We start from the raw sequence: 25900 nt of genomic DNA on the forward strand, positions 1-25900 counted from the left end.
CAATCGGTTTTGGCCTCCGTGATGCATTATGGTGCGAAATGTGGCCACCTTGGGTTGTTTATTATGTGGAGGCCTGAGCAGAACAACTTTCCTTGTAGGGGTCTGTGAGACTGTTTAGCAACATGACTGACATATCTAGTGTAAATTTACACATGATGGTTGGAGCACCTGTGTGGCTCAGTGGGTTAAGCGTCTGCCTTCAGCTCAGGTCATGATCCCAGGGTCCTGGGATTGAGCCCTGCATCGGGCTCCCTGCTCAGCGGGGAGCCTACTTCTCCCTCTCCCTCTGCTGTTCTCCGAACTCATGCTCTCTCTCTCTCTCTCTCAAATAAATAAATAAATAAAATCTTTAAAAAATAAAAAAAAAATTACACATGGTGGAGTCAATGTTGCAAACACGGTGTAGATCAGAAGCTTAGCAATGAAAAATACATTTTACCTTGTAATCTGTGTGTGTGTGTGTGTGTGTGTGTATCTCAAACAAAAGTTAGAAGTTACCCTTAATACTTGCATTACACGGTGGTATTTCTGTCTTTTCTGTTTTGTTACATTTAAATAGGTGTTGGCCAGAAATCCATGGACTTTTTTGTGTCATTCACTTGTAGTTTGGAAAATGCTGGTGTCTGATTTGAAACTTCATTGGTATTACATGCATCGTAGTGGGTGTGGCAAACAAAGCAAGTCTAAATCCCAGTACCTGCACTGCAGGAACTTAGAAGCTGGTTCAGAAGACAATAGAAATGAAACAGCTAAATGGTGTTTCTCCAAGAATGTAGGGCACGGTGCCAAAATGAATGACATAGACAGAAATCACAGAGAGCTGTGAAGTCAGGGAAGCTTTCTCTAGAGAGGATGACTAAAACTAGGTGGGCAGAAGAGTAGGAGATAAAAGCAGGGGAAGTATGAAATATGGCTTGAGTGAAGTTTGATGTATAGGTCAATGGAAGAACAACAGTGGTAGGTCTTGCCAGTGTCTCGGATCTCCTCCATACGATAAGATAATCCCTGTCCGATGAAACCATTGCATGCTTTGTACATCTAGTGGAAAACATCAGTTCGCTTTCTTACCCAATTTTCCAGAATAGGTCTTGCTCAGGTTAGATCTTTATTGCAAATCTAGGAAATTAACTTTATTGTCAGTGTTGTTTTAAGTAACTGACTGGTTTGGAGTTGATCGTTCCTTTCCATCTGCCACTTGACAAAAACAACAAATGAAAATAGCTACTGAGGTGTTGGCACCAGCTTCACAAACAAGAGTTCTCCTCTCCTGCAAGAGGGGCACCTCAGCCCTGTTCTGCCCTCGTCAGCCCTTGTGGACTCAGGCCTTCAGTATGAGTCAGGGGTGCCATGCTCAGTTACCCCAACTCTAGCCCAGTCCTCATCGCTGTCACATCTGCACACCTGTCCGGCTCACACTCATTTTCCTCACTGCCTCAGAAGCCACTGTGTGGTTTGGGCTTGACTGAAATCTTGCTTTCTGCTTGCCTCCCTTTCCTTAGCTACTTTACTTCTTTTATCTGCTGCTGGTGATCACCTGCCATGTCTCTAGCTTTCCTTGAAATGCTGGTATTACTGGCATCCTTAAACAATAAAAGTTGAAATCTCTCCCTCTCCCCATCACTGTTGACATTTTGGTGTAGAACTTTTCAGACATTTTCTCCAAGTGTGTGTACATATGGAGTTTTTTTTTAAGCAAAAATTCAATAATATTATCTTGTTATCCATATTTTCCTCTTAACAATGTTGTAAATATCTTTTCATGTCATTAAACCTGCTGTTTTGTGGTACATTTTTTTTTCTCTTACCATGTTGTGAAATGACTTTTCATGTCATTAAACTTTCTTCCATAAGAATCTTTCTAAAGCCCAAATTGTATTTCATCAAATAAGTGGATGTTTGGTTCTTTTACCCAACTCCCTATTGTTAGTCATTAGTGTGTTCTTCAGTTTCCAATTTAAAATTCAAAATTTAAAGGTGATTAAGTTCTTTAAAACAATATTTTTGAATTACAGATAGGTTCTCCTTATTATAACACTAAACACACCAGTTAAGACTGAAATTTGCTTTGATTTTACCACCATTCTCAATCCCTTCCCCTATTAACCACTATTAACCACTGCTCCTCAGTATTTTATTAAGTGTTCACTTTTTAAAACTTCTCATCTTTTATTAAATACTTGTAGAGATTGTCCGTCTCTTCTAAAACCAGTTTCCTTTTCATCCTTTTCATCCTTTCTACTCTGTGTCATTAGCTTTTCATGCCTTTGCTAACTTCATTTTCTTCTCTTAATTGTTGATAGATAAAAGAGAGCTGTTTTTCTTGCTTATCTGGGAGCAAGAGGATGAGTACATTGGAGTCTGGGCTCAGTAGCCCTACAGGGGAACGAGGCCCGTAATAGCCAGAAGTGAAAGGGAGGAATGTGTTTAGCAGGAGTAATGTCAGGGCTAATAAACGGGTTAAATTGCAAGGGCACCCTGCTGATAGCTTAGCTTTCACTCCCTCAGAAGCTGGGAACCCAGTGGGAGAAGTGTTTGGGGCATTCAGGAGGAGGACTGCAGTTTAGGGGGGGAATAGCTACAGATCACAACTCCCAGGGATTCACAAGTGTTAGAAGGCAGTCCTGCTGGGATGGTTAAGAGCTCACAGCCTCTGGCCTGGAGGGGGGGGGGGGTGCGGGTGAGAAGGCAGGCCTGGGTATGAATCCCAGTTTTACCACTTAGTAGGGCTAATGTGATTTAACTTTTCTGTGGTTCTGTGTTTTATTTGTAAAACAGGGATAGTGCCAGCTTCCTTGTGGGGTTGTTAAAAGGTTCTGCTGCATGGTAAGCATTTGATGCAGCGGTAGTTTGAGAAATAATTAAAGAACCGACAAGAACTTTGAATCAGGAATTGGCTAGTAATATGAATAGCTAGCTAGTGAGAGCTGGTTGCGATGAAGTAATGCATGCTTATCTCCTAAATTGTACAAAGGACAACAGTTTATTCTTGTACTTTTAATTACCTATCTGCTTGTGGTTTGTACTTTCAGCCTCATATCTGTATTGAAATAATTTGGGTTCATTCAGGAATCCTGGCTCTGTCTGTAGAAGGTGATGGCAGGGCAGTGAGGAGCAAAAACCTCAAGCCCCTGCCTGCCTTATCTGAGTTTGCCATTGATTTTGCAGACCTGAGGTTACCTCCAGGAGGCCAAGAGGGCTGGCTGCTTCTTAAGATCCAAGAACTTTGGCGAGGATTGCAGAATTATTATTACTGTAGATCAAAGAGGAGATCAGTTTTTTTTTTTTTTTTTTAAAGATTTTATTTATTTATTTGAGAGAGAAAGAATGAGAGACAGAGAACATGAGAGGGAGGAGGACCAGAGGGAGAAGCAGACTCCCCGCTGAGCAGGGAGCCCGATGCGGGACTCGATCCTGGGACTCCAGGATCACGACCTGAGCTGAAGGCAGTCGCTTAACCAGTTGAGCCACCCAGGTGCCCCGAGGAGATCAGTTTTTTGAACAAATTAGGAGGTCCCTGGCACGTTAGTTGACATATTTTTAAAATGATTTTATTAAAGGGGCCATTGTGTTCTACCTCTCCCATTTTTTTAACAGTATTTTATCTATTTACCCACCCCTTCCTGAAAGTGTGACACTGTCCTCTTGATCTCATTTATCTGATCATTGGTTACACAAATCTCTGATCCTTTAGAGTCTTGTCCTATGGCAGCTCATAGCTTAGATGGAGTGATCTCTCAGGATCTTTCGCCGTGGATGAGTGGGCCCGGAGAGAGCCTACAGGCCTGGTTACAAGGACAGTGTTTCTGGATCCTGGCAGATTTTTCATTTTAGGGACTTCAAACATACTCTTGGAGAGCAGCTGTTCCCATGTTATTTACAGTGAAAGAACTCTAGCTTATTTGTAATTCAGGGGCTATGTGAGTTGTGTTAAGTCTATAGAAAGGACCTGGGAGTGATTGTGTCCCATGGTATAATTTTACTTGGCAATTCATTCCTTTACCACTTTTGAACTCTTGAGAACAAAAGCCTGTGAATAGGGAATCACCAACAAGCATGAATAACCAGCTGATTTTCAGCAAGTGGGTAAACTCCAGCAAGTTTAAAGGTCTTAGCTCAAATTGAGTATTCCATGTACATTAGTGCTTTATGGAGCCAGAGTGATCTTGGGTTACAAATATCTGATCTAATTTTTAACTAGCTATATTTCTGAGCCTTTTCGGACGGTCAGTCTTTCGGGGCCCTCCCTTTTTGGTTTCCCTGGCTGGTGGTTCAGAAACATGGAAGGAATGTGTCACCCATCTGATCTAGAAACAGTATCAACTCACAGAGGGCCTGAGAATATATCCCATGGAAAATGATCATCTGGTCGGCCAAGAGACGGTGTTATTAATGTCAGCTCCCTTCACAGATATAGGACTGGCTTTATTCTGTAGATAGGTTCTGTAGAAATAAATGTCAGTACTGGGGCTCTGTTTGGGCCTAGGGAATCCGACTGGCTCATAACCTATTCCAGTCAGTGAAGTCAAAGGCCAAGGAATAACTGTGCAAAGTTTATGGATCTCCTGACACAATTCTCTGCAAGGTGAAAAATCCTGTAACTGCGCTGAATGCAGGAATGGAATTCAGTGCCAAAAGCCTGCTTGTTCCCTCATAGGGTAGTCATCTAAGAAGCTCAGCCTTGCAAGGTATCAGGGAGGAGCCACTCATGAATTGTAGATGGAGTAGCTAATAATTAACTTTTGGCTTTATGTTTTAGGGAGTTTACCCTTTTAGCAATTTAAAAAATTTTAGGTCTAACTAGACAATATCACACCCATAGATGAAGTATCTTGTACTGTTCTTTATTAGTTTTAGCCAGTTGTCAATTTCCATCCTATTTGAATATGCAAAATATATCCATTACAAAGATCGTGAGTGAAGAGTTTCAATACTGATTACAGCAGTATATATATATATATATATATATATATATATATATATATACACACACACATAATCTATAATGATGAGTGTAAAACTATTGTAACATTAGCGAGTTCTCTGCATTCACTGTCTTGATAAGCCACATATGTTTATATTTTTAACTTATGTTAAAACTATAGATATGGGCTCAGTTTTGTTGTTTTATTTGAATTAATTTTTATCCACTTAAAATGTTGAAGATAACGACATGCATCGTACTTTCTCCTTAGAGGCTAGAATCTGCCATGGTAGGATTTGAACACTTTTGTGAACTGGTTAGATTATACAAAATCAAGAACCCCAAATATAATCCAGCTCTTAGTGTTTCATTAAACTTCTTTTGCAGTTCTATTTACTGATGACATAGTTAAATAAAAAATTTAAATCAGTGAGGAATAAGAAAGCTCAAGTGAAGTCAGAAGAGAACGTTAGAGGCATGCTGCTTTGGCTGTCTGTTCCCAGTTGTACTCAGCCAGAACTTCCAATATGAAATAGAGGCTATCAAAATACAGAAGGAGCCTACACAATTTTAATTTTTTTCATTTAGGGTAGCAATAGGAATCAGGTGTTAGAAGCTGCTGTACTATTTTTTTTTCTTTTTCACACATAGAAACAAGAGGAACACTTGAAGAAGCATGATAAACTTGATAATCTTTCAGATTCTCTTAGCAAAAATGTGCAAACTGCAAAAAGCAGGTCAATTTTAAAACTGTAGGTGTAAACATATGCTTTTCACACATTTTTTTTCTTGGCAGGGGGGGAAGCCTGATTCTTCCAATGAGTTAAGTTTACTGATAAGGTTTGCTGTTTTTGAATTAGAAAATTTCTAGAGGTATTTACTTTATTTATTTATTTATTTTTTGAGAGAGAGAGAGAGAGAGAGAGTGAGCCTGCAAGCAGGGATGAAGGTGGGCGGGGGGAGAGAAGGAGGGGCAGAGAGAGAATCTTAAGCAGGCTTCAAGTTCAGCATGTAGCCCAACATGGAGCTGGATCTCACGACCCTGAGATCACAACCTGAGCCGAAATCAAGAGCCGGATGCTTAACCAACTAAGTCACCCAGGTGCCCTTAGAGGTATTTGCTATTTAAAACTTGGCGCACATTCTCCTTTTTTCCTTCCTTTCCCATCATCCATCCCTCCTTTCCTTCCTCGTTTCTTTCTGCTTGATATTTTGCTCCAGTGTGTTCATTCTACCCTAATAGTCTGTTCTCTGCCTTGTCACCAGTCTCCATGGGGGCCTCCTTTGATATCCTTCTCGCCCTCTCTTTCTCTGGTTTCATTCCTCCAAACTGCTCAGTCTCTGAAAGCATCTGGTCTGTTCATGACCTTCTCCATCCAGGCACCTGCTCTCAGGTACTACTTAATTTCGAGTTGAATGTGGAAAGAAGTCTCAGGGGGACATAATGATTCCTCTTGACTCAGGAGGGAGAAGCTGTCCAGCCTGCCCTGTACAGGGGACAGAAGGGCCAAGAGAGAAGGACAGGCCCTGGAGCCGTGGCCTGGCAGTCAGCCAGGAGGGGCTGATCTGTCATAACTCTCTGCAGCAAACTTGCAGCCTCCTCCAGTGTGCTGCACTTCAGGTTTCTTAGTTATGATCCAAGAATGTTCCCTGGAATCTTTTTCTTTTCTGTCTCAGTAGTTTTGTATGGGTTGCTGGTTTCTTACTGATGACTTTTTGGTTAAAGGAGTATTTTATCATTGTTTGTACTAGTATTAATGAAATATGATAATTCTGGGAGCTAGCACTTTGCCTTTTTCAAAACTACATTTTTTTCCCCCCTCAAAAGAGAAACTGTTTTGTCTGGGGATTTTTTTTTTTTCCTTCTTAATGGGATAAAGTACTCTTAATCCCTCAGTAAACTAGCTGTCACATGTGTAGGTCTCTAAGTCCAAATGGTTTATTCTCTTTCCCTGAAGATTTCTGGGTCTGAACTTACTAGTAATTCTGGATGACAAGGCCAGTGCGTGGAAATTCTTGCTGGTGATCTCACCTGTGGAGATTGTGGGCATGGCGCCTGGATATCGATCTGCCAGGACTATGTGTCAGGAAGGAAATCCTGTGAAATTCCTGCTCAGGGTTAACCATACGGGAGTAGTGCTGAACAGTTTCATTCTTCTGGCCGGTTTCCCCCCTTATTAAAATGGATGAAGAAGCCTTTTTAGCCATGAATTCTTGCTGACAGGATGACCCCGGGTCAGGATGGTGGGTAAGGCTAAGAACATTCCACAATATGGGTGGATGAAAAAGAACATATGGAGACTTGATACGGGCCTGGCATTAGAAGGAGTTTAGTGATGATTGCCCAACCCTAGAAATGGGCTGCCTCTCACAGAAAGCAGGGGTCCCTCAGTCACCTGGGGCACCTGAGTGGTGCAGCTGGTTGGGGGTCCGACTCCTGGTTTCAGCTCAGGTCATAGTCTCGGGGTCATGGGATTGGGCCCTGCATGGGGTTCTGCGCTCAGTGTGGAGTCTGCTTAGGACTCTCTCTCACTCTCCCTCTGTCCCTGCCTCCGCTCTCTCTCTCTAAAATAAATAAATAAATCTTTAAAAAAAGAGAGAGAGTATGAGCTCTGGAGTTAGACAGGCATGGATACAGATTATGCCCTCGCTACCTGTTAGCTGTGTGCTCTTAGATGTTAAGCCTCACTTGTTATCCCCACCTGAATTGGAGATAAGGATAGTATTATTGACTTTCTTGAGTTTTTAGGAGGATTCAGTGGGAAAGGGGGTATAAAATGCTTATGACACATCCAGGCACACAGTGAATGTTCCGTAAGTGATCGCTGATTTTACCACTGATTTAAGGACTCTTTCTACACTACTCTACTGCTTTCTATCCTTTTCCAAAAGTCAGGTTAGAGACCATAACATGTGTCTTCATTTCCGTGACAGCACAATGTAGGGCACTATGCACCCACAGTTTTCACACTAAGGTTTACACCACCGGGGATTCATGAAGACCATGCAAAGTGGACAGGGATCCATTTTTTTAGATCTTTTAAGGATCCATTTTTTTTAGATCTTTATGTTCCAGGTATCCTCCCCTTTCTAAAATTGAGACTACGTGTGCTAAGTGTTACCCCAGGGTTTTTTCCAATCTTCTCTCTCACAGTTGCCCTTTTTGCAATTTTACTAAAGAAAGGTGTTCCCCTTACCCATCTCAAATCTTAGTGTGGTGCCTTGTTCCAAGGTGTCATTCCACTGGGGTACAAGATACGGAGGGTCAATTTAAAATATTGGTTTCAGTGAAGCCTCTTTTAATGAAGCCACTATAACCCCCCCCACCCCCCCACCTTACTAAGAATTGCATTCTCAGTAAAATTTACTTTTAGGGCCTAATGCATTAAAATTGGCAGTTATTGTATTATTTATTTATTTTTTTTTTTTTAAGATTTTATTTCTTTATTTGACAGAGAGAGAGACACAGAAAGGGAACACAAGCAGGGGGAATGGGAGAGGGAGAAGCAGGCTTCCCGCGGAGCAGGGAGCCCGATGCGGGGCTCGATCCCAGGACCGTGGGATCATGACCTGAGCCGAAGGCAGATGCTTAACGACTGAGCCACCCAGGCGCCCCTGTGTTATTTTGATCGTAGGTTATTAATGATATTTGTGGTGATTATATAATCCAGAAGAGTCTCTTTTATACTTAAAGCTCAATGGTCACAGGAAATTTTAGAAAATTAAATTGAAAAATGTATTTTTGCATCAAAGTATGCTAGGGTGATTAATAAGATACCCTACCACACAGAATTACGTTAGGAAATTTTGGGGGAAAATTGACATAGAAATGTGATTTTTAAGGATAAAGAAGAATAATCTCCAGCTGTTATGGGAAGCATATTTATTTTTAAATGGAGGATGGTGGATATCAAATCGTTGTGCTTTTTATAAATGTTTGAAGACCTGTGTTATATTTTATTGCTATTAGTTTCTCACAAAAATGGAGGACACTCTCCTTTCTTGCTGTTCTTTCTGTTAAGCACAGAATTTAATTGGTCAATATTTTATGTATGCCTTACCTTTTGCTAATTTAATCTTTAGTTGAAAAACATGAGTATCTTTCACGTGCCAGACTCAGTGCCAGGTATACCAGAAGCCACCACAGGACCCTGAGTTCACGGAGTTCATGGTTCAGCTGGGTTAGAAGCTGAATCCTGTGGGATGCCTGGGTGGCTCAGTTGATTGGACGTCTGCCTTGGCTCAGGTCCTCATCCCAGGGTCCTGGGATCGAGCCCCGCATCGGGCTCCCTGCTCAGCGGGGAGCCTGCTTCTCCCTCTCCCACTCCCCCTGCTTGTGTCCCCTCTCGCTGTCTCTCTCTCTCTGTCAAATAAATAAATAAAATCTTAAGAAAAAAAAAGAAGCTGAATCATGGTAGAAACTGCAGTAATCAAATAAAAAGTGCATGGTAATTTAGGTAGAGATCGCAGTGATTTAGCTAACAATGCAACTGCATTACTCCAAGTACAGTACTGGTGCTTTGGTCCTTGTGGGTACTGTTGCTTCTCCAAAGAATATCAGGTTAATATCCTTCTTTGTCTAATTAATTAATTGATTAATTAATTAATTAATTAATTAATTTTTAGAGAGCGAGAGAGAGCATGTGAGCCAGGGTGGGAAGCAGAGGGAAAGGGAGAGGGAGAATCTCAAGTAGACTCCTGGCTGAGCACAGAGTCTGGTGCAGGGCTCTATCTCAGGACCCTGAGATCATGACCTGAGCAGAAATCAAGGGTCCTTCCAGTGCTCAATGGACTGAGCCACCCAGGCATTCCCTTCTTTGTCAAATTTCAATGTGCTGAAAATAATGCTGAAATTGGGGCAGGGGAGACTTTGTTTTCTTTGTTTCTTGATTGGGTTTCTATGAAGAGCATGGGTATTCCATGGAGTGTTGGTGAAAAATAGTATTAAAGTTATTTTTTCAGTGTGGGATCCTGGGCAGTAAACTCTCAGATGGGTGGCTTCACTTTCTTTATTGTTAGATTTCTTCACTTATGATTTGGGAAATTAATTTGATAAGCATTTTAGGAATATCTAGACCTAAGACTAGAATAGATTAGCACAACCTGATGGGATAGTGTTCTAGACACTTTGCAGTTCTTTTGTGTGGATGCTAATTTATTAATGTGATTAAATATTCTGTGAGGGACCCAAAAATTAATATGTGCTGAATTCACACACTTTGCAGTTCTTTTGTGTTGATGCTAATTTATTAATGTGAGTAAATATTCTATGAGGGACCCAAAAATTAATATGTGCTGAATTCACACATTTTGCATAATTTCCTAAAATTCATTTCTCAAAGAGCATGGAGTTATGCCTTACATAATAAATTGTTGAAGTAAATGAGCTCAATTTTATTTTGCTTTTTCCTCTAGGTGAAAAGAAATGGATTATCACAGACAGTTAGCCAGGAGGAAAGAAAGAGACAGGAGGTATGTTTTCTACTGAGCAGATACTTTAGAGCTCTGAAGAGAGTGTGTGCTTTCACCTACTGTGTGCACTGGTTCAGTGTTTTCCTTTGAAAACGTATTCATTTTGTTCTTTTTGCGTAAGAGGTATGTGTTCATTGTCAAATAAAACTACACATAAGAACCCAGGAAAGAAAACTTAAAATACCTTAATGTCATTTTAGCTTAAACAACACCTAGTTGAGGTATTTAAACTGGAAGAAATATGTTGAAAAATGAAAGAGATATTAGATCCTGGATTGAAACAGGATATTAGTGGGAAAACTGGTGTAATCTGAGTAAAGTACGTGCATGTGTCTGCAGATAAAATGTAATGGACCGTGGTTATGTCGTGTGCTCTGGTTAGGGGAAGCTGGATGAAGGAAACACAGGAGCTCCAAACCCTCTTTGCAAGATTCCTATAAATCTAAAATTATACCAAAATAAAGGTTTACTTAATAAAAAATAAAACAGATAGTAATAGGATTTTACAACTTGAAATTTAAATAAATGCAGTTTAAGGAAATTACTCATTGTAATAATATAGTGAAGTTCTCAACACTTTTCTCCTGTTATATGCATATTACTATGTTTATGTATATACATGCATATAAACTGCACAAAGGATATGCACTGTATTTTTATCTTATTGGCATGAACTAACACAAAAATACAAGGGGACATTATAGTGTCATTTTTTTTAAGTTTAAAAAAACCAGAATAGTATATAACATTGGTGTACCCATCACTGAGAATTAACAAATGTATTACATTTATAATTTTTTCCTTATATTTTTTAAAGAAAACAAGACTTCCAATAAAGTAGAATCCCTACACTCTCCGTGGTGCCATTTCCTTCCTCTCCTCCCCAGAGTCAGCTATAATTATGAATTGATGTGTACCTATCCAATCTGTGTTTTTTTTCTTAAGATTTTATTTATTTATTTGTTTATTTGAGAGCGAGAGAGAGAGAGATAGTGCGCAGAGAGAGAAAGAATGCACAAGTGGTGGGAGGGGAGCAGAGGGAGAAGCAGACTCTCTGCTAAGCAGGGACCCCGATGCGGGACTTGATCCCGGGACCCTGGGATCATGACCTGAGCCGAAGGCAGACACTTAACTGACTGAGCCACCCAGGCGCCCCTCAATCTGTGTTTTTAAATCATGTATTACATATATTTATGTACATATATTTGTGTGCATATGTGAGTGTGATGATTCTGAACATATTTTTTGTTTACTTTTGATATTCAGCACTATTTTTGGGATTTATCCATGTTAATGTATATTAATCTAGATCATTCATTCAAACCACTATATAGTATTCCACTGTATAAATACCACCTTAAAAAAATCTGTTGTCCAAATTTTGGACAGTAAGTGATATGTTTTTTTTCTTTATTATTAACATTGCAGCATAAATAATGTTTGTGGACAAATTCAAGAGCTACTCCAGGGTCCTAACCCCATTTGAACATATGTGTTCTTTTAAACCTTTTCTATTTGAACCTATTTATTTCCTTTATATTTTGAAAATATTCAGATTTGTGATATTAAAAAAACTAATGACAGCAGCAAATCTAACTTTATGGTTCCTTTCGATTCCTATATAGCTATTTTTAGAAAGTTTAACCCAATTTGCTTTTAAGTAGTTGATGGCTCTATTGTAGGATGTTTTAACAGTTATTACATTAAACCTATTATATTAAACTACCACTTAATCATCTTTTCCTGTGATCTATTCTGTATAGTTCATGTGGTCTTTTTGTTTAAATCTTAGTATTTTGCATGTGATTACAAAAGCCTTTGCTTTTGAAAATATTTTGTCATTCAGGGTACCATATCTATTAACAACATGACATCCACTATTTTTGGTCAGGAAGCGACAGTTTTCTTCAGTTTACACTACATTTCCCAGGGATAATTGTATCGATTGAATAGAATTATACAAGATACAGGTCAAGTGAGACTCTTCATGTTCTTACTGCATACTCATTAGATGGTTATATCACTTAAGTCCCTGGAACACAACTGAGGCTAGACCAGCACCTTTAAGTAAGACTTCCTTTAAAGCTTATAGATGCTGAAAAGGGAGATGAACATTGAGACCAGCCCCATTAACCTGACCTACAAAATATGGTCCACTTACCAGCAGCTGGGCGTCCACTTGCCTGTGTCTGCCTGCTCTCACCAGCTTCAGCCATAGCACAGGGACTTACAGCAAGAATCTTCTGGGCCTTTTGGGCCAAGGGCTTGAGGAGACGTGCCTGGGGGCCAAGGTGATGATGGCAGTGTTACCAGGGAGATCCCTAGGAAAGATCTGAATTTCAGGCCTGTGAGGATATTTACCACCCCGACCTGAGGAGGAATCCCTGTGTTGCCATTCTTGGAGGATCTGAAGGTGATTTTATTAAGGAGCTAGATGAATTCTTTACACAGGGCGATGGTGCCTACCCACATATGTGGGTTGGCTTTTTATCATTAATGAACACTTATCAGGTCAACGGCTGTGTGCCTTGACACCAAGCATTTCTGCAGAGGGTCCTGATTCACTCCTTCTTGAGAAACTGATGGGAGCAGAAAGGGTGTCTTGTTGAATGAACAGAATTACTTTCAGTTGTATGAGTTTAATATAAAAGAATTCCTGTGGCTGATGAGAACCTTTTGAGGGTAGATACAGTCATGGTCTTCTAGTATACCCTGACTCTTTGCTGTAATTGACTGCAAATTTGTTGGATTAAAATATGGGGAGAGAAGGAGCCTGCGTAAGAGGAGAGCAAAGAAATGTATTTGTAAGAAATTTTCTTGGAATCCCAAGTGGTGTCTATAAATCCTTAGTGTCCCAGAGCAGCAGACTTTGAAAACAGGCCTGGAGGAGATGACCCCAAAGGTTAATTAATGTCACACTGAGACTTTATGACATGCCCTAAGCTTTCCTTCCATAGATTCTACCCCTTAACAAAGCATGACCTCAGGATGCAATCTCAAGTCATCTAAATGCTTTCACTTTTTCATTTTTACACTGTGGGCAGTGACTGACTCTACTTCCTGAGGTTTGGGTGTATGTGCCTTATATAAAAAAGACAGTAGTTTGGTGATGCATTTTTCTTCATGCTTATCTTTCTGTGCTTTTTAAGATACGTTGTTTTTATAGGAGAATTATGAAAACTTTATTTAGTTCTTCAGTTACCATAATTAATAATACATTTCTTTTTCCTTCATACCAGGCTATCTTTGAAGTCATATCCTCTGAACATTCCTATTTGCTCAGTTTGGAGATCTTGATACGAATGTTTAAAAATTCTAAAGAACTGAGTGATACAATGACCAAAACAGAGAGTCACCATCTTTTCTCCAACATTACAGATGTCTGTGAGGCAAGCAAAAAGTAAGTTCACCTTAGTTGGCCTTTGGTCATGCCAAGACCTTCCTTACTAACAAACATCTATGTTATCTCAAAGGGAAGACCTTTAGAAGTATGAGGTCTCTCATTGATTCAGTTGGCTTTTATCTTGATCCCTTGAAATAAATTTTAAGATACGTTTCGGGTTGTTGATGTATTAGACGGATGGCAAGTGTGTAATAAATTGTCACCACAGACAGTCACATCTGAGGTCTGTCACTCCCTTTGTGTGTCACTGCCTCTTCCTCTCCTCACGCTTGTCCTCTTCTTCTTCCTTTTAAATTATACGGTTAGGGGCGCCCGGGTGGCTCAGTTGGTTAAGCAACTGCCTTTGGCTCAGGTCATGATCCCGGAGTCCCGGGATCGAGTCCCACATCGGGCTCCCTGCTCAGCAGGGAGTCTGCTTCTCCCTCTGACCCTCCTCCCTCTCATGCTCTCTGTCTTTCATTCTCTCTCTCGCAAATAAATAAAATCTTAAAAAAAAAATTATACGGTTAATAGAACAACCTTTAGTTGTGAGGGAAAGTAACTCATGGTGGAACTATTCAAATACAAAAATTATTTTTGTTTACATTTTCATATTTTTTGTTCATCTACGTAAATATTATTTTGAAAATGTAGTCATAGTGACCATAATGGTTTCCTTAGGTTTTCCCTACTTAACGTTTCATAAGCACTATTAGAGGGGAATTTTCCTTATTAGTTTTAATAAGCGTACACCAGTAGTGAGCTGTTACATTCTTCTGAGTCAGCTACAGAGCCTGTGCAGGAGCCCTGTGTGATACATTGAGCCATCCTAAGTTGCTGTCTTGCTAGATCAAAATGGTTGAATTTCGGCAATTTTATACAGTTGGGTCAAAGGTGGCTTTACCGTATAATTAGTGAAGCCTGAGCTTCAAGGCTTCTCACTTGCAAAGGTACCTCTTAAATGTTTGCTTTTGTGCCTAATTTCTTTCTTGGTGGGCCTGCATACTGTACAAGGTCTAGGGCCCACAAGAATTGGATCTGTCCTAGGGGGGAGTATCTGGATGTATCTTGCAAATCTGGACCTTGCTTACTTGTCACATGAGGGCAGAGCCAGGCAGCCAGGAATGATAACATGTTCATGCCTGCTGGCTCCATCACCGTGTGCAGGTAGATCTTCCTTTTGAACTCAAGATGGAACATTCATGCTGAACAGGTTAGCGTGTGAGTTGGGGCTACTTCCGAGAGCTGGAGTTTGTGGTCAGATCAATGAGATCTTCAAATTTCCTTGATAGTGGCACAACTTCAGAAGCCAGAATCTGCCTCAGGAAGAGATCCTGTCCATCTTGAGACTGGAATGGATACTTAAAAATACATGTTCAGAGGACCCACTGGGCCTTCGGGAACGCTGGGCCCATGGTGTGTGGGTGGTGGCATGCACCACCACGCGGAAATCCTTGTTTAGAAGCTGGGTTGTTGCTTGTGTTCAGCCTACTGGTCCTTTTGGTACCAGTCTTGCCAGTTTCGGTAAGATAAATGAAAACCTCTTTTCTCCTTCGGTGAAGAGCTCAGAACAAGAGCCTTCAATGATGGGTCCCTCTTTGAAAGGTATTCAGATTTCAGAATGAGTCTCTTTCATTTTAACTTGTACTTGGGTTGATCTACAAAAACAAAGCTCTGTATTAGATACACAGCTATCAAGAATTATTACTGTTTTGATAACTATAAAATGTAAGCCATGATTTTAATGAGGATATGTTTTCTGAAAACCACAGTGGCGTGTTTTTATGCACAAAGCATGTGCTTTGGGTCCTTATGGTCTTTGAGCCCTGACAGCATGACTTGTGTATCAACGTGGTCCACAAGGGGCCTGGGCTCGAACAGTTGATTCTCCTTTTGGTAGTTGGTTAACCTTGAGCAGGTTGCTAAAACTCACCCCCTCAATTATTTATTTATTAAATGGGGATTGAAAAAAATCTGTATCTCGTTAACCCTGGAATAACTCATTTTATTTATAGATTAAAATTTTATGATTTTAATTTCGATCTTTTACAAAATTTAAGTCTTTTATGATTTTATTAAAAAGTTTTCATTTCTATACTGGCTTATAGTAAGACACTATTCTGGACATTTTTGTTTATTTCTTATTTTTAAAACAAAACTCAAAATTCTTAACCTCCATTAAAAGATAAAGAAAGAAACATTTTTTATATTTTTACTTTGTTTTTACTTAAAAGGCAGTGTTTTTTCTTTTTCAAAATGTTATTTATTTATTTCAGAGAGAGAGAGAGAGCGGGTGGTTGGAGGAGCAGAGGGAGAGGAAGGGAGCCCAACACAGGGCTTAATCTCACAATCCTGAGATCATGACCTGAGCTGAAATCAAGAGTCAGATGCTTGACTGACTGAGCCACCCAGGTGCCTTAAAAGGCAGTGTTGTAATCTGGATAGCTACCTATGTGATACTTGATCTCTGTTATAATGTATTTCAACTAGGAATGTTCAGCTTCTCCATGATAATTCAATGTCTGTATCATAGAAACATATTACAAAAGTTTATTCAATTTAGTTTGAAACACTCATTTTAGATATAGCGTTTTATAAAAATTCAGAATGCTCAGATTTGCAGAGCTCATTTCATTATGTAGTGCCTCTTTGCTGAGCTTCTAGCATTTGGTCTCCAAGTGACTCTAAAGTGATAACTACTTAATGTGCTGCCCCAAAAAAGAGTTTCCAGTTGTAAGAAAATGCTAAATGTTGAATAAAGCAAATGACTGGTGTTTAACTCAGTGATTACTGACGAAGCATGACATTGTTCGGTGTGGCATAATGAAGACTACCTTCATTGTACTTTTCCCTAATGAAAAACTGTAGCCAGAGTAGATGGGATATTTAGGGTAAGGTGAGGTCAGAACATGCTCAATATTCAGCTTTGTGGATTGAACAGTGCAACATCTGGTCCCCTTTATAGTGACTCAGGCTGATGAATAACACTAAGAAGACATTATAGGAAAGCAGGCAGGGACGAGATCATTCTGATGCTGGGTGTGAGTGCTTATCAGTGGTGTGTCCCTACTAAGTTCTTTTCTTTATAAAGAATTGCTCACTTCAGTCCACACTTGTGGAGCCTCCTATTCTGCAAGATGCCTGGGTTCTAGAGCATTTGGTGGCTGTTGGTCTTCAGGGGTCAGTGGCGGCTGGTGAACCATCCACAGTGTGTGCTCGGAGGAATCCTAGAGCAGGTATGGGTCACTGAAATGCACAGATATGGGTCGCACTGGAGCCCGGTGAGAATCATCGAAGGCGAGGGTGAGAACAGATGGCGTTGGCCTTTCTGTGCTCTGCTGAGGCGTTTTCACGGTTTCCTGAAGGCTGTGTGGAAACCTTGAGCAATCCAGTAGCGATGGCCATGGTGGTTTGGGACACGACAGCATGCTGTTCGCATTAGAGAGGAGGTGAAGGTGGTGAAAGATTTGACGCCATGACAGTAACATAGCCACACATATTGGGAAACCGAGAGAGAGCCTAAGAGCAAGGACTTGAGGGACATTTGGAACATGGAGTCTTGAGGACTTGGTGAGAAAGAGTTTTGTTTGCCTCTCAGGTGTCTGCCTGGTCGACTGTAGACAGTGCTAAAGAACTTTGCAATATGCTTGCTTTTCTTTTTCCCAGTGCAAAGGTAAAACATTGGTATTTCTTTAGGAAGTAATTTTAAAGCTAAAACTCTGCTGGCTTCAGTTTCTGCAGAGTAAAATAAAAATACCCATCAATGTGGTTTTGTGTCCTAAGGAACTGAATTGATTCCCAACCTATAATGAGCAGCTAATGCCAAACTTTTCAGTTTCTGCCTTGTGTGGAAGAGTAAATTATAAAAATAATAAACATGCAAAATAATACCCAGTACTTGTTCCCCCAGAAGATTCTTTTCCTCACTGCCCAATTTCTCTTCATGTAACAGAAAAACTTTTTAAAAACCAAACTTCTTCAGCTGATAGTTGAAAGTCAGTGACACTCAGAAGCCACTTTTTATGACATGCTTTGGCTTTTTCTTTGTCCTGAGATAAATAAGTGAAGAAGTTGATTTGAAATTCATGAATATTTTAGTCTACATTGTTCAGCTTTTATCAATAATCGGTGTCTGAAGTAATAGTAAAAGAAATGAGTAGTTATTATTTATGTATCCTTTCAAGTAGGGGAAGAAAGACTACAGGTGTCTGAATAACAGTCCCAGTCCTTTCAGGTAAGACTGTGGAAAAGCAGTGGGTCTGAAGTTGTTATAAAAAGTCTTTGTAACTGATGCTACCCATTTAAAGATGACTGCTGAGACACATGCCCTTCAGTTCATTCCCTTCTGAAATCCCATGAAAAATGATAGGATAGTCAAAGCACAAACCAAGGATTAAACAACAACAACAACAACAACGATAACAACAACAACAACAAGAAAAGAGACAAGAGCTGCCATATTTTGGAACCTGAAAACAGATGGACTCTTAGTAACTATTTCAGGCAATCTGGGAAGGTTAACTCTAAGCCGGTAGTGAGGAAAGTCAAGAAAGAACTAGTTTTAAACTCTAGAACCTCTGGAAGGTGCAGGAATTGATGAAGTTGGAGTAAAGGCGTGACTAAAAACGGGATTTTTGTGAAAGCCAGTTTGAGAAGTAGAGCCCAGACCCTCCCTCCCACACCCCTTTCAGCTCTACACAGCTGGATGATACCCTGCTTTACCCAGCAGCAGGGCAAAATAGATGGACTCTGGACTGAGAGAGCCAGGCCCAAGTAAGGGAGGCACTGTAGTGCAGGAAACCAGGTACGGTGACAGCTGATACCTTGAAACCCCACTCTTCTTTTGGGACACTGGTCACCAGGTGCATGTGTACCCTTCACTTTGTTTTTGTCAAATGGCAATTGGCGTTAGTTCGAGCTAAGTAATGTTTTACAATTTTTATCAACAATATTTGTGTTTAAATACATTATTACTATAATTACCATTATTAAGTGTTGTAGGAAGCAACAAGTTGAAGATGACAGCACAAATACGTAAAGCCTCAAACTTTGAAAAATATATCGTTTTAGCATCGTGGTAGGCAAATACTATCTCTCAATCTTAGTTCTCCCTCTCTCTAATAGGGACCATAGCTTATCTAGCCTCATAGGGTTGGTATGAGAATTAAAGGAGATAATACTTAGCACTACACTAGGTGAGCTTTCAAGCAGCAGTGGTTTTGTTGATAATATTACTGCGATTTTGATCACCTCTGCCTGGTACTCTGAAATGTGTCTGGATTTTTTATGTAATGACTTTTTTTTTTTTTAAGGATTTTATTTTTATTATTTATTTGACAGAGAGACACAGCGAGAGAGGGAACACAAGCAGGGGGAGTGGGAGAGGGAGAAGCAGGCTCCCTGCAGAGTGGGGAGCCCGACGCGGGACTCGATCCCAGGACCCGAGGATCATGACCTGAGCCGAAGGCAGTCGCTTAACTGACTGAGCCACCCAGGCGCCCTGTAATGACTTTTGAATGATGTCCTCTCTATATTTGTCTCTGCTGGCATTGTTCTAGGACGAGTTTAAAGGACAGGTCTTGTCTTATAGACTCTAGCACAGTGTTTTGCATGGGTTTGTTTTTAAAGGTAGTTGTGGCATGTCTTACAACAGTCTAACAATCACCTTCATTTTGACATTGAATGAAGTCCAGATAAACGGATTCTTTCCTAATCATAAAGCATGTTAGTCCTGACTTAGGTTAGGACTAAAATCTGAGCTGTTTGCTTCCTCTCAGCCTGGTGTTTGCCTGGCAAACAGTAGATTCCTTGGACCAGTACTTCCAAACAGGCCCTGACATGCTCCAGCTGCCAATTAGGCCATTCTCCTAGTTAGTTTTTGCAGATGTTTGGGGCTACTACATGCTTTTTTGCCTTCTTGCATTGCTTTTGCAAGCTCCAAGAGTCTGTGGATTCTGAGTTGTCACATGGAGATTTAAGCTTGGACAATGCTCCTGGTTGGGACAGATGAAAATGTTACCAAGCTTAGTCATTAGCTGTTATCAATCTTAAATGAGGGTAGAACTTTGGAAAAAGAAACAATGGCTGGGGTTTAGTTGCAGTATTTCATCTGCATTGCATTTACAGCTGGAGATTTTGAACCATTACATGGATTTTTGACTCTGCCAGTTGTGAGTTAAACAAGCAGGACCACACAGTTTTTCTGGCCGATGGAAAAGATTTTAATGTAAACTTTGTGATCTAGCCAAGTTAAATCTAGCACTTGATTTAAGCATGAGGAAGATGGTTGATGAATTAAATTTCAAAAGCAAGCTCCTTTAAGCTTGCTGATTGCTCATTTATTGTGGGATGTTTCTCCTAAATGCAATATTAATTATTAGCACCTGGGCATCAATTTTATGTTTTTCCAGGGCTTTTCTTATTTCAGCTGATTTAATCCTTTATAGTGTCCTGGGGAGTACTGTCATTTCTCTGCGGCAGGTAAGGAGATTGAGACCCAAATTATGTGAATTGGTTTAAGGTCATTCACGTTTTTAAGTGGAATTGAAACTAGTGATTTTTTTTTTTTTTTGATTCTTCAGAATGCGTTCCCCAGGACCACTTTTCCAAAACTACACATATACTTTAAGAGCAGTTGAGGTTTCAGCCTAAAGAACTAAATTTCAGTTTAGCCTCTGCTAGGGATTGCCTATCTGGAAAATAATTAGGATTTACTCTTTTTGGTGTATATCACCTTTGGAGCTAGTCATAGAACGTGATTAGACTCTTATCTAATATTTGAATGTCTTTGACCTTTTAGAATGCAGAGACTTTAAAAACAAAGAACATCTCGTTTTCTGACACTGCTCAGTGCATGACACATCATAGACATCATCTTGTCATTTCCCTGTGGTCATCGTTCCAGTAAAGATGCTGTCCAGTATCTTTACCACAGACAGTCTCTGAATGTGGCTCCATGGTTGAAGTGTTGACAGTATAAGCTAATTGATTATGAAAGTGTCCTATAATTTATATCTTATCAGCAGCCCTAACATGCAACTATACAATAAAATTAAAAAGACATCCAAATTGTTTATGTCATTAAACTACTTTCGCAATGATTTGGGGAAGAAAATGAAATGCATGTTTGGAAAGTGTTGTCTAAATTGAGATTAAAGAAAAGAACTAAATAAATTCAAATTAGTTGCTGCTTTGTGAAAAGTCTAATGTTTTCAAAGTAGACTTTCATAGAAAATGAGTTTGCAAGTCCTTCTTAACACTTAAATGAGAGAATTCTTTGTCCCTTAGGTGGTAATATAAATACTGAGCAACCTTGCAGGAAAATATTTTAATTTTTAAAATGTCAACTTTGTGTAAAAGCTGTGAAAATATGATTTTATTAAAAAATCTGAAATCGCTTTCTATATACTAAGAAGACAGGTGAATACTGTTTTAAATATTAATTCAGTATATTATTACCATCCTCTTAGCCTGTTTTTTTGAAGGATGTGGATTAAATCATACAACCCTTGCGATTTTAGATTTTACAAGTATATCTATAGAAAAATATCTTGAGGAAAATGTGTATCATGAATGGCATTTGTTAAAGGACCTAACTGATAACTTTATCTATACAGTGTTTTCTTTGGATTTCAAAAAGGTTTCAGGAAATGATTTGAGTTTAGAAAAAAATTTGGTGGAAAGGTTCCATGGAAATGTCAAGATTGGCTAAGATTGACCTCGTCACTTGTGGGGGTTTCAAACAAAGGTCCCTTTGTAGCAAGAAAACTGTCTCTGTATCGGGAGCTCATTGGAATTTCTTTTCTAGCAGAGAAGAGTGATGCGAACGACCAGAACAGGGCACAGTAGCAGTGTTTGTGTTTATCTGCTGGAGTTGTCCTGTTTTGGAGCTCCTACTTCTGATTCTCTTGCATCTTGTGTATATTTGATGAACAGCACTTAGTTATACATATTTCTCTATATATTTGTGTATGTACGTAGATATCACTGAAAAATCTGCTAAGAATAAGATGTTTTCCAGGACATCTTTGATAGCCACTCTCATAAGTTGAAATTTTACTTGAGGTCTAGTCTATTGAAAAGAGAGCAGAAGTGATTAAGCCATGAAATTATTCTCTAGGACTTTAGTAAGTAATAGTAAATGAAAGATCCTTAGGAGGACTGTTTTTTAAAAATCTCTATCACAGATTTAGCGGCCTTATGTCTAATTTTTGGAGCATCTGGTAGGGTCATTTGAAAATTCATGTTTTGCAGGTTTTTTTTTTTTTTTTAAAGATTTTATTTATTTTTATTTGAGAGAGAGAGAATGAGAGAGAGGGAGTACATGAGAGGGGGGAGGGTCAGAGGGAGAAGCAGACTCCCCGCTGAGCAGGGAGCCCGATGCGGGACTCGATCCAGGGACTCCAGGATCATGACCTGAGCCGAAGGCAGTTGCTTAACCAACTGAGCCACCCAGGCGCCCCATGTTTTGCAGGTTTTAGACCATATTAAATATCAGTGAAGAGTTTGGGTTGCTTTGTTTGTTTGTGCCATCCGTGGGGATCACTGTATTAAAATGCCTTTAGTTGGACCCTTGCCCATCCCTTTATTTTTCTTTTTTCAGTCTTCCTGGCCAATATCCAGTTTACTAACACAAAACTATTTTTGTTATCAGAATATAGTTTGATTAATTTAGAATATCAGAATATCAGTTAACCAATTTATTAATAAATTCAGAGATCAGGATGTAATTTTTTAACATTTCTGAGTGGTATACACTGGAGTGGTTCTGTTTTTTTGCTTATTAAGTATCCTTTCCAACTGAGGAAGTATAATTATTTAAACTCAAAACACTCTTCCCCTGCATGTTTTTGAATAAAACATATTCCTCTGGACTCTTTGAAGACCCCTATGTTTGGAAGCTCAGATGTTCAAACTGGAGAAATTTTGGCTTGCCTTTGTCTGTTTTATTGCAGACTTTCTTGGCATGAACTGATACCTAATTTTGAAGACCAGTTCTTATTGATCACACTTCTCTCTCCTGAGACCGGAGCAAGGAATGCTAATCTCATCTGTAGGCAGATCACTTCATCCTTCCACATGTCAGCTGCTAAGTGAGTTTTCCATCAGCATGGAGCTCATGTTTATCAGACTAACAAAGGAATCTAAAACTGGGGCCCTGAGGTCCTCGGCCGCTTGGGAGTCTGTTATCACCAACTCATACTTGGAGAATTACTTATTCCTACAGTGCTTTTTCTAGACAGTATATTTTCCTCATGGTATGAATTCAGAAAAGTTGGTCTCAAGAGGGTGGGCTTTGCAAACATTCCCTTAGGCTCAGAAGTCTGACTTACATTAGGGCCTGGATGTGGTAAAAGCCTTTTGGGGATGGTATGAAAAAATGTAGCTGTACACATTGCCAGTATTCTGTTTTTTAATGTGGGAAAGATTGGCTAGAAGAAGTAAAGATGTGAATAACCTGCTAATAAGATAATGTGTGAAAACGGTTTTCTGAGAGTCAACATCCAAGCTATGAAAAACAGATGGGGCAGAGGGCTCTCAAAGCCTAACTGCCTTTCCTTTCCTCTGCAAAATGTTGAACACCATATTTGAGGAAAACGTGGCATAACATTTTGATTATCTTAGTGGATGTATTTCTTTTTAGCAAGCCTGGAATTCAACTGTAGGCAAAGTGTGATGAGGTGAAAGTTTAATTTGTCTAGAACTGCTTAGATCCATTTGAAATGACTGTTTTTTCCCTGTGAGCTGTGTATGCCCTCGAGAAGGGCTGGCTAGATGTGGATCCATTTGGAGGATGTTATAATCCAAGAAAGAGTGGGTGAGAGGTCCCACCCACGACTACCCAAAATAATATGTATATATGGTGAAAAATTCAAATTCTGCCAATGGGTTTGTTGTGTATCTTCCAGAAATGTTCTTTGCACGTACAAGTATGATTTTTTTAATTGGATGATAGCTTACTGCACACACCATTATGCACCAGTACCTATTTACTTTTCTTTTAGTTTGTCAAACAGCCAGTCTTAAATGAAGAATAGCACTAGGTATGTTTTTTTTTTTTTTCTTCCTGTACTCCTCAAATAAGCCAGGGCTACCTCTGTTTTTTTTTCCTACTTTAAGTGAATGGTTCCCCATAAGTTATGGAATTTATTTTCTTGGGGAAATACTCATTTCTGTGAATATGAGATTTTTAGGCATTATATCTTCCTCTTTAATAAAATATTCTATCAAAGTATTTAGGATGGGGGCGCCTGGGTGGCTCAGTCGTTGAGCGTCTGCCTTCGGCTTAGATCATGATCCCAGGGTCCTGGGATCGAGCCCCACATCGGGCTCCCTGCTCCGCGGGAAGCCTGCTTCTCCCTCTCCCACTCCCCTTGCTTGTGTTCCCTCTCTCGCTGTCAAATAAATAAATAAAAATCTTTAAAAAAAAAAAAAGTATTTAGGATGAGGTTCCCCCCCCAGCATAATTTATAAAGCGCCTACTATGTAGCAGGCATTGTGCTAGGCATTGGAAATGTAACAGTGGATAGAATAGGCACAGTTCCTGTCCTGGTGATCTGATGCGGTAAACACACATGCAACAGGTACTTGAGAAATAGAAACCTGAGAACCCCTCAAAGCAGGACTCAGGATGGCCCAGGAACCAGGGAAGTGACTTTTCTAACCCTTAGTTACTCTTCCTTCCTCATGTTCCCTTATTAGATTAATCTCATAAGATTAATAATCTTTAATAGATGTTTTAATTCACATATAATTCCATTTTGTCTTTATATGTAGAAATACCATACTAGTTATATGTTGTTAATTATTTTGTATTTGCAAGTAACTTCATTAAATGGGCAACTGGTATATATGGAATGGGTCTTAGTAAACCAACATTTCTGTAATGTTATAAACTGATCATTTAACTACAGTATGAAGATTTTTATTTAAAGAAAAACAGAGCCTGGGTTGTATCTGTCACAGTTCAAAATACTAAATATGCTCCTAGTTTGAATACATAATTCTTCAATTTCCTTACTTCTGAGTGATTTATAAATCTGGGGGATTTGGATACTGTGAGTTTATCTAGCTTAAGGAAAATTCATCTGATTTATGCTTTACTAGAAACTCTTTTTATATCATGTTCTTAGATAATGTTTAGTTTTGTTAAAATTTCTCTAATTCTGATTACAGTTTTGTTTTTTAAACTTCTGGATGACTTATTTGAAATAGAAAATAGAAATTGTAAAACCTACCAATCATGTTAGATAATTAGCTTGACTAAGAGCTAGCCCCACTTGCGATTAATCTATGTCTCATAGTAAATGCTGTGGTACCACTGAGCTCGATCAACACTTTTACTTTATTTTGTGATTCATAAACGATTTCCATGGTCTTTGAGGATTGAGGGAGAGCTTAGAGGCCATCTATCCCAGTCTGTAACTTACAGTTTCCCAGGCCTCACAGCTGATAAGAATCAGAGCTAAGTCTAGAACCCAGACTTCTGACCCTTGCTTGACTCATTTTTTTACAGGAGAGGATATTTCATTGTGTTTTTAATAAGTTCTATATGTACATGGCTTAAAAGTGCAATGTCAATGATTTAGACTTATGTACTGAGATGCCCTCCACACCCTCCTATCCCCTGTCCTGTTACCTCTCCCCCTCTTTTGCCGTGAAAGATGTCTTGTTTCTCCTGCCAGCATTTCTTCATGCAAGTATAGGCAAATATGAATGGTTTCTTGCTGTCCCTCTTTTCCTAAGAGGTAGCATATTGACAGTATATACTATTCTGCACCCTATTTTCTCTCATTGGGGTTTAAATTTAGGCTCCCTGAGAAGGGTCAGTGTACCTACCAATCCCACTACATTTGCTACAGTTAGATCAGAACCAGCTTCCTATATTTAGCCTGACTCTGTAGCATATGAGAAGTATGGGGGCTTAGCTCTGTAAAGACCATGTAGTGAAAAATTATTAGAAATGGAAAATAAAACTCAAGATGAAGGGCGCCTGGGTGGCTCAGATGGTTAAGCGTCTGCCTTCGGCTCAGGTCATGATCCCGGCATCCTGGGATCGAGTCCCGCATCGGGCTCCCTGCTCCTTGGGAGCCTGCTTCTCCCTCTGCCTCTCTCTCTCTCTCTCT

The 25900-nt window shown here is 39.6% G+C and overlaps 1 protein-coding gene across 5 annotated transcripts in view; it reads left to right on the forward strand.

The window, feature by feature from the left end:
* The window catches only part of ARHGEF26 (Rho guanine nucleotide exchange factor 26), a 121728-nt gene that overhangs the window by 17393 nt on the left and 78435 nt on the right, over positions 1-25900 (forward strand). For all 5 annotated transcript variants that reach the window (XM_081828123.1, XM_081828116.1, XM_081828141.1 and 2 more), the window contains 2 exons: positions 10337-10393; positions 13633-13793. In XM_081828123.1, the coding sequence (XP_081684249.1) occupies positions 10337-10393; positions 13633-13793 (218 nt within the window). The remainder of the gene's footprint in view (positions 1-10336; positions 10394-13632; positions 13794-25900) is intronic.

This window comes from Leptonychotes weddellii, chromosome 1 (genome assembly GCF_054177405.1).
Source record: "Leptonychotes weddellii isolate Sample4059 chromosome 1, ASM5417740v2, whole genome shotgun sequence".
NCBI lineage: Eukaryota > Metazoa > Chordata > Mammalia > Carnivora > Phocidae > Leptonychotes > Leptonychotes weddellii.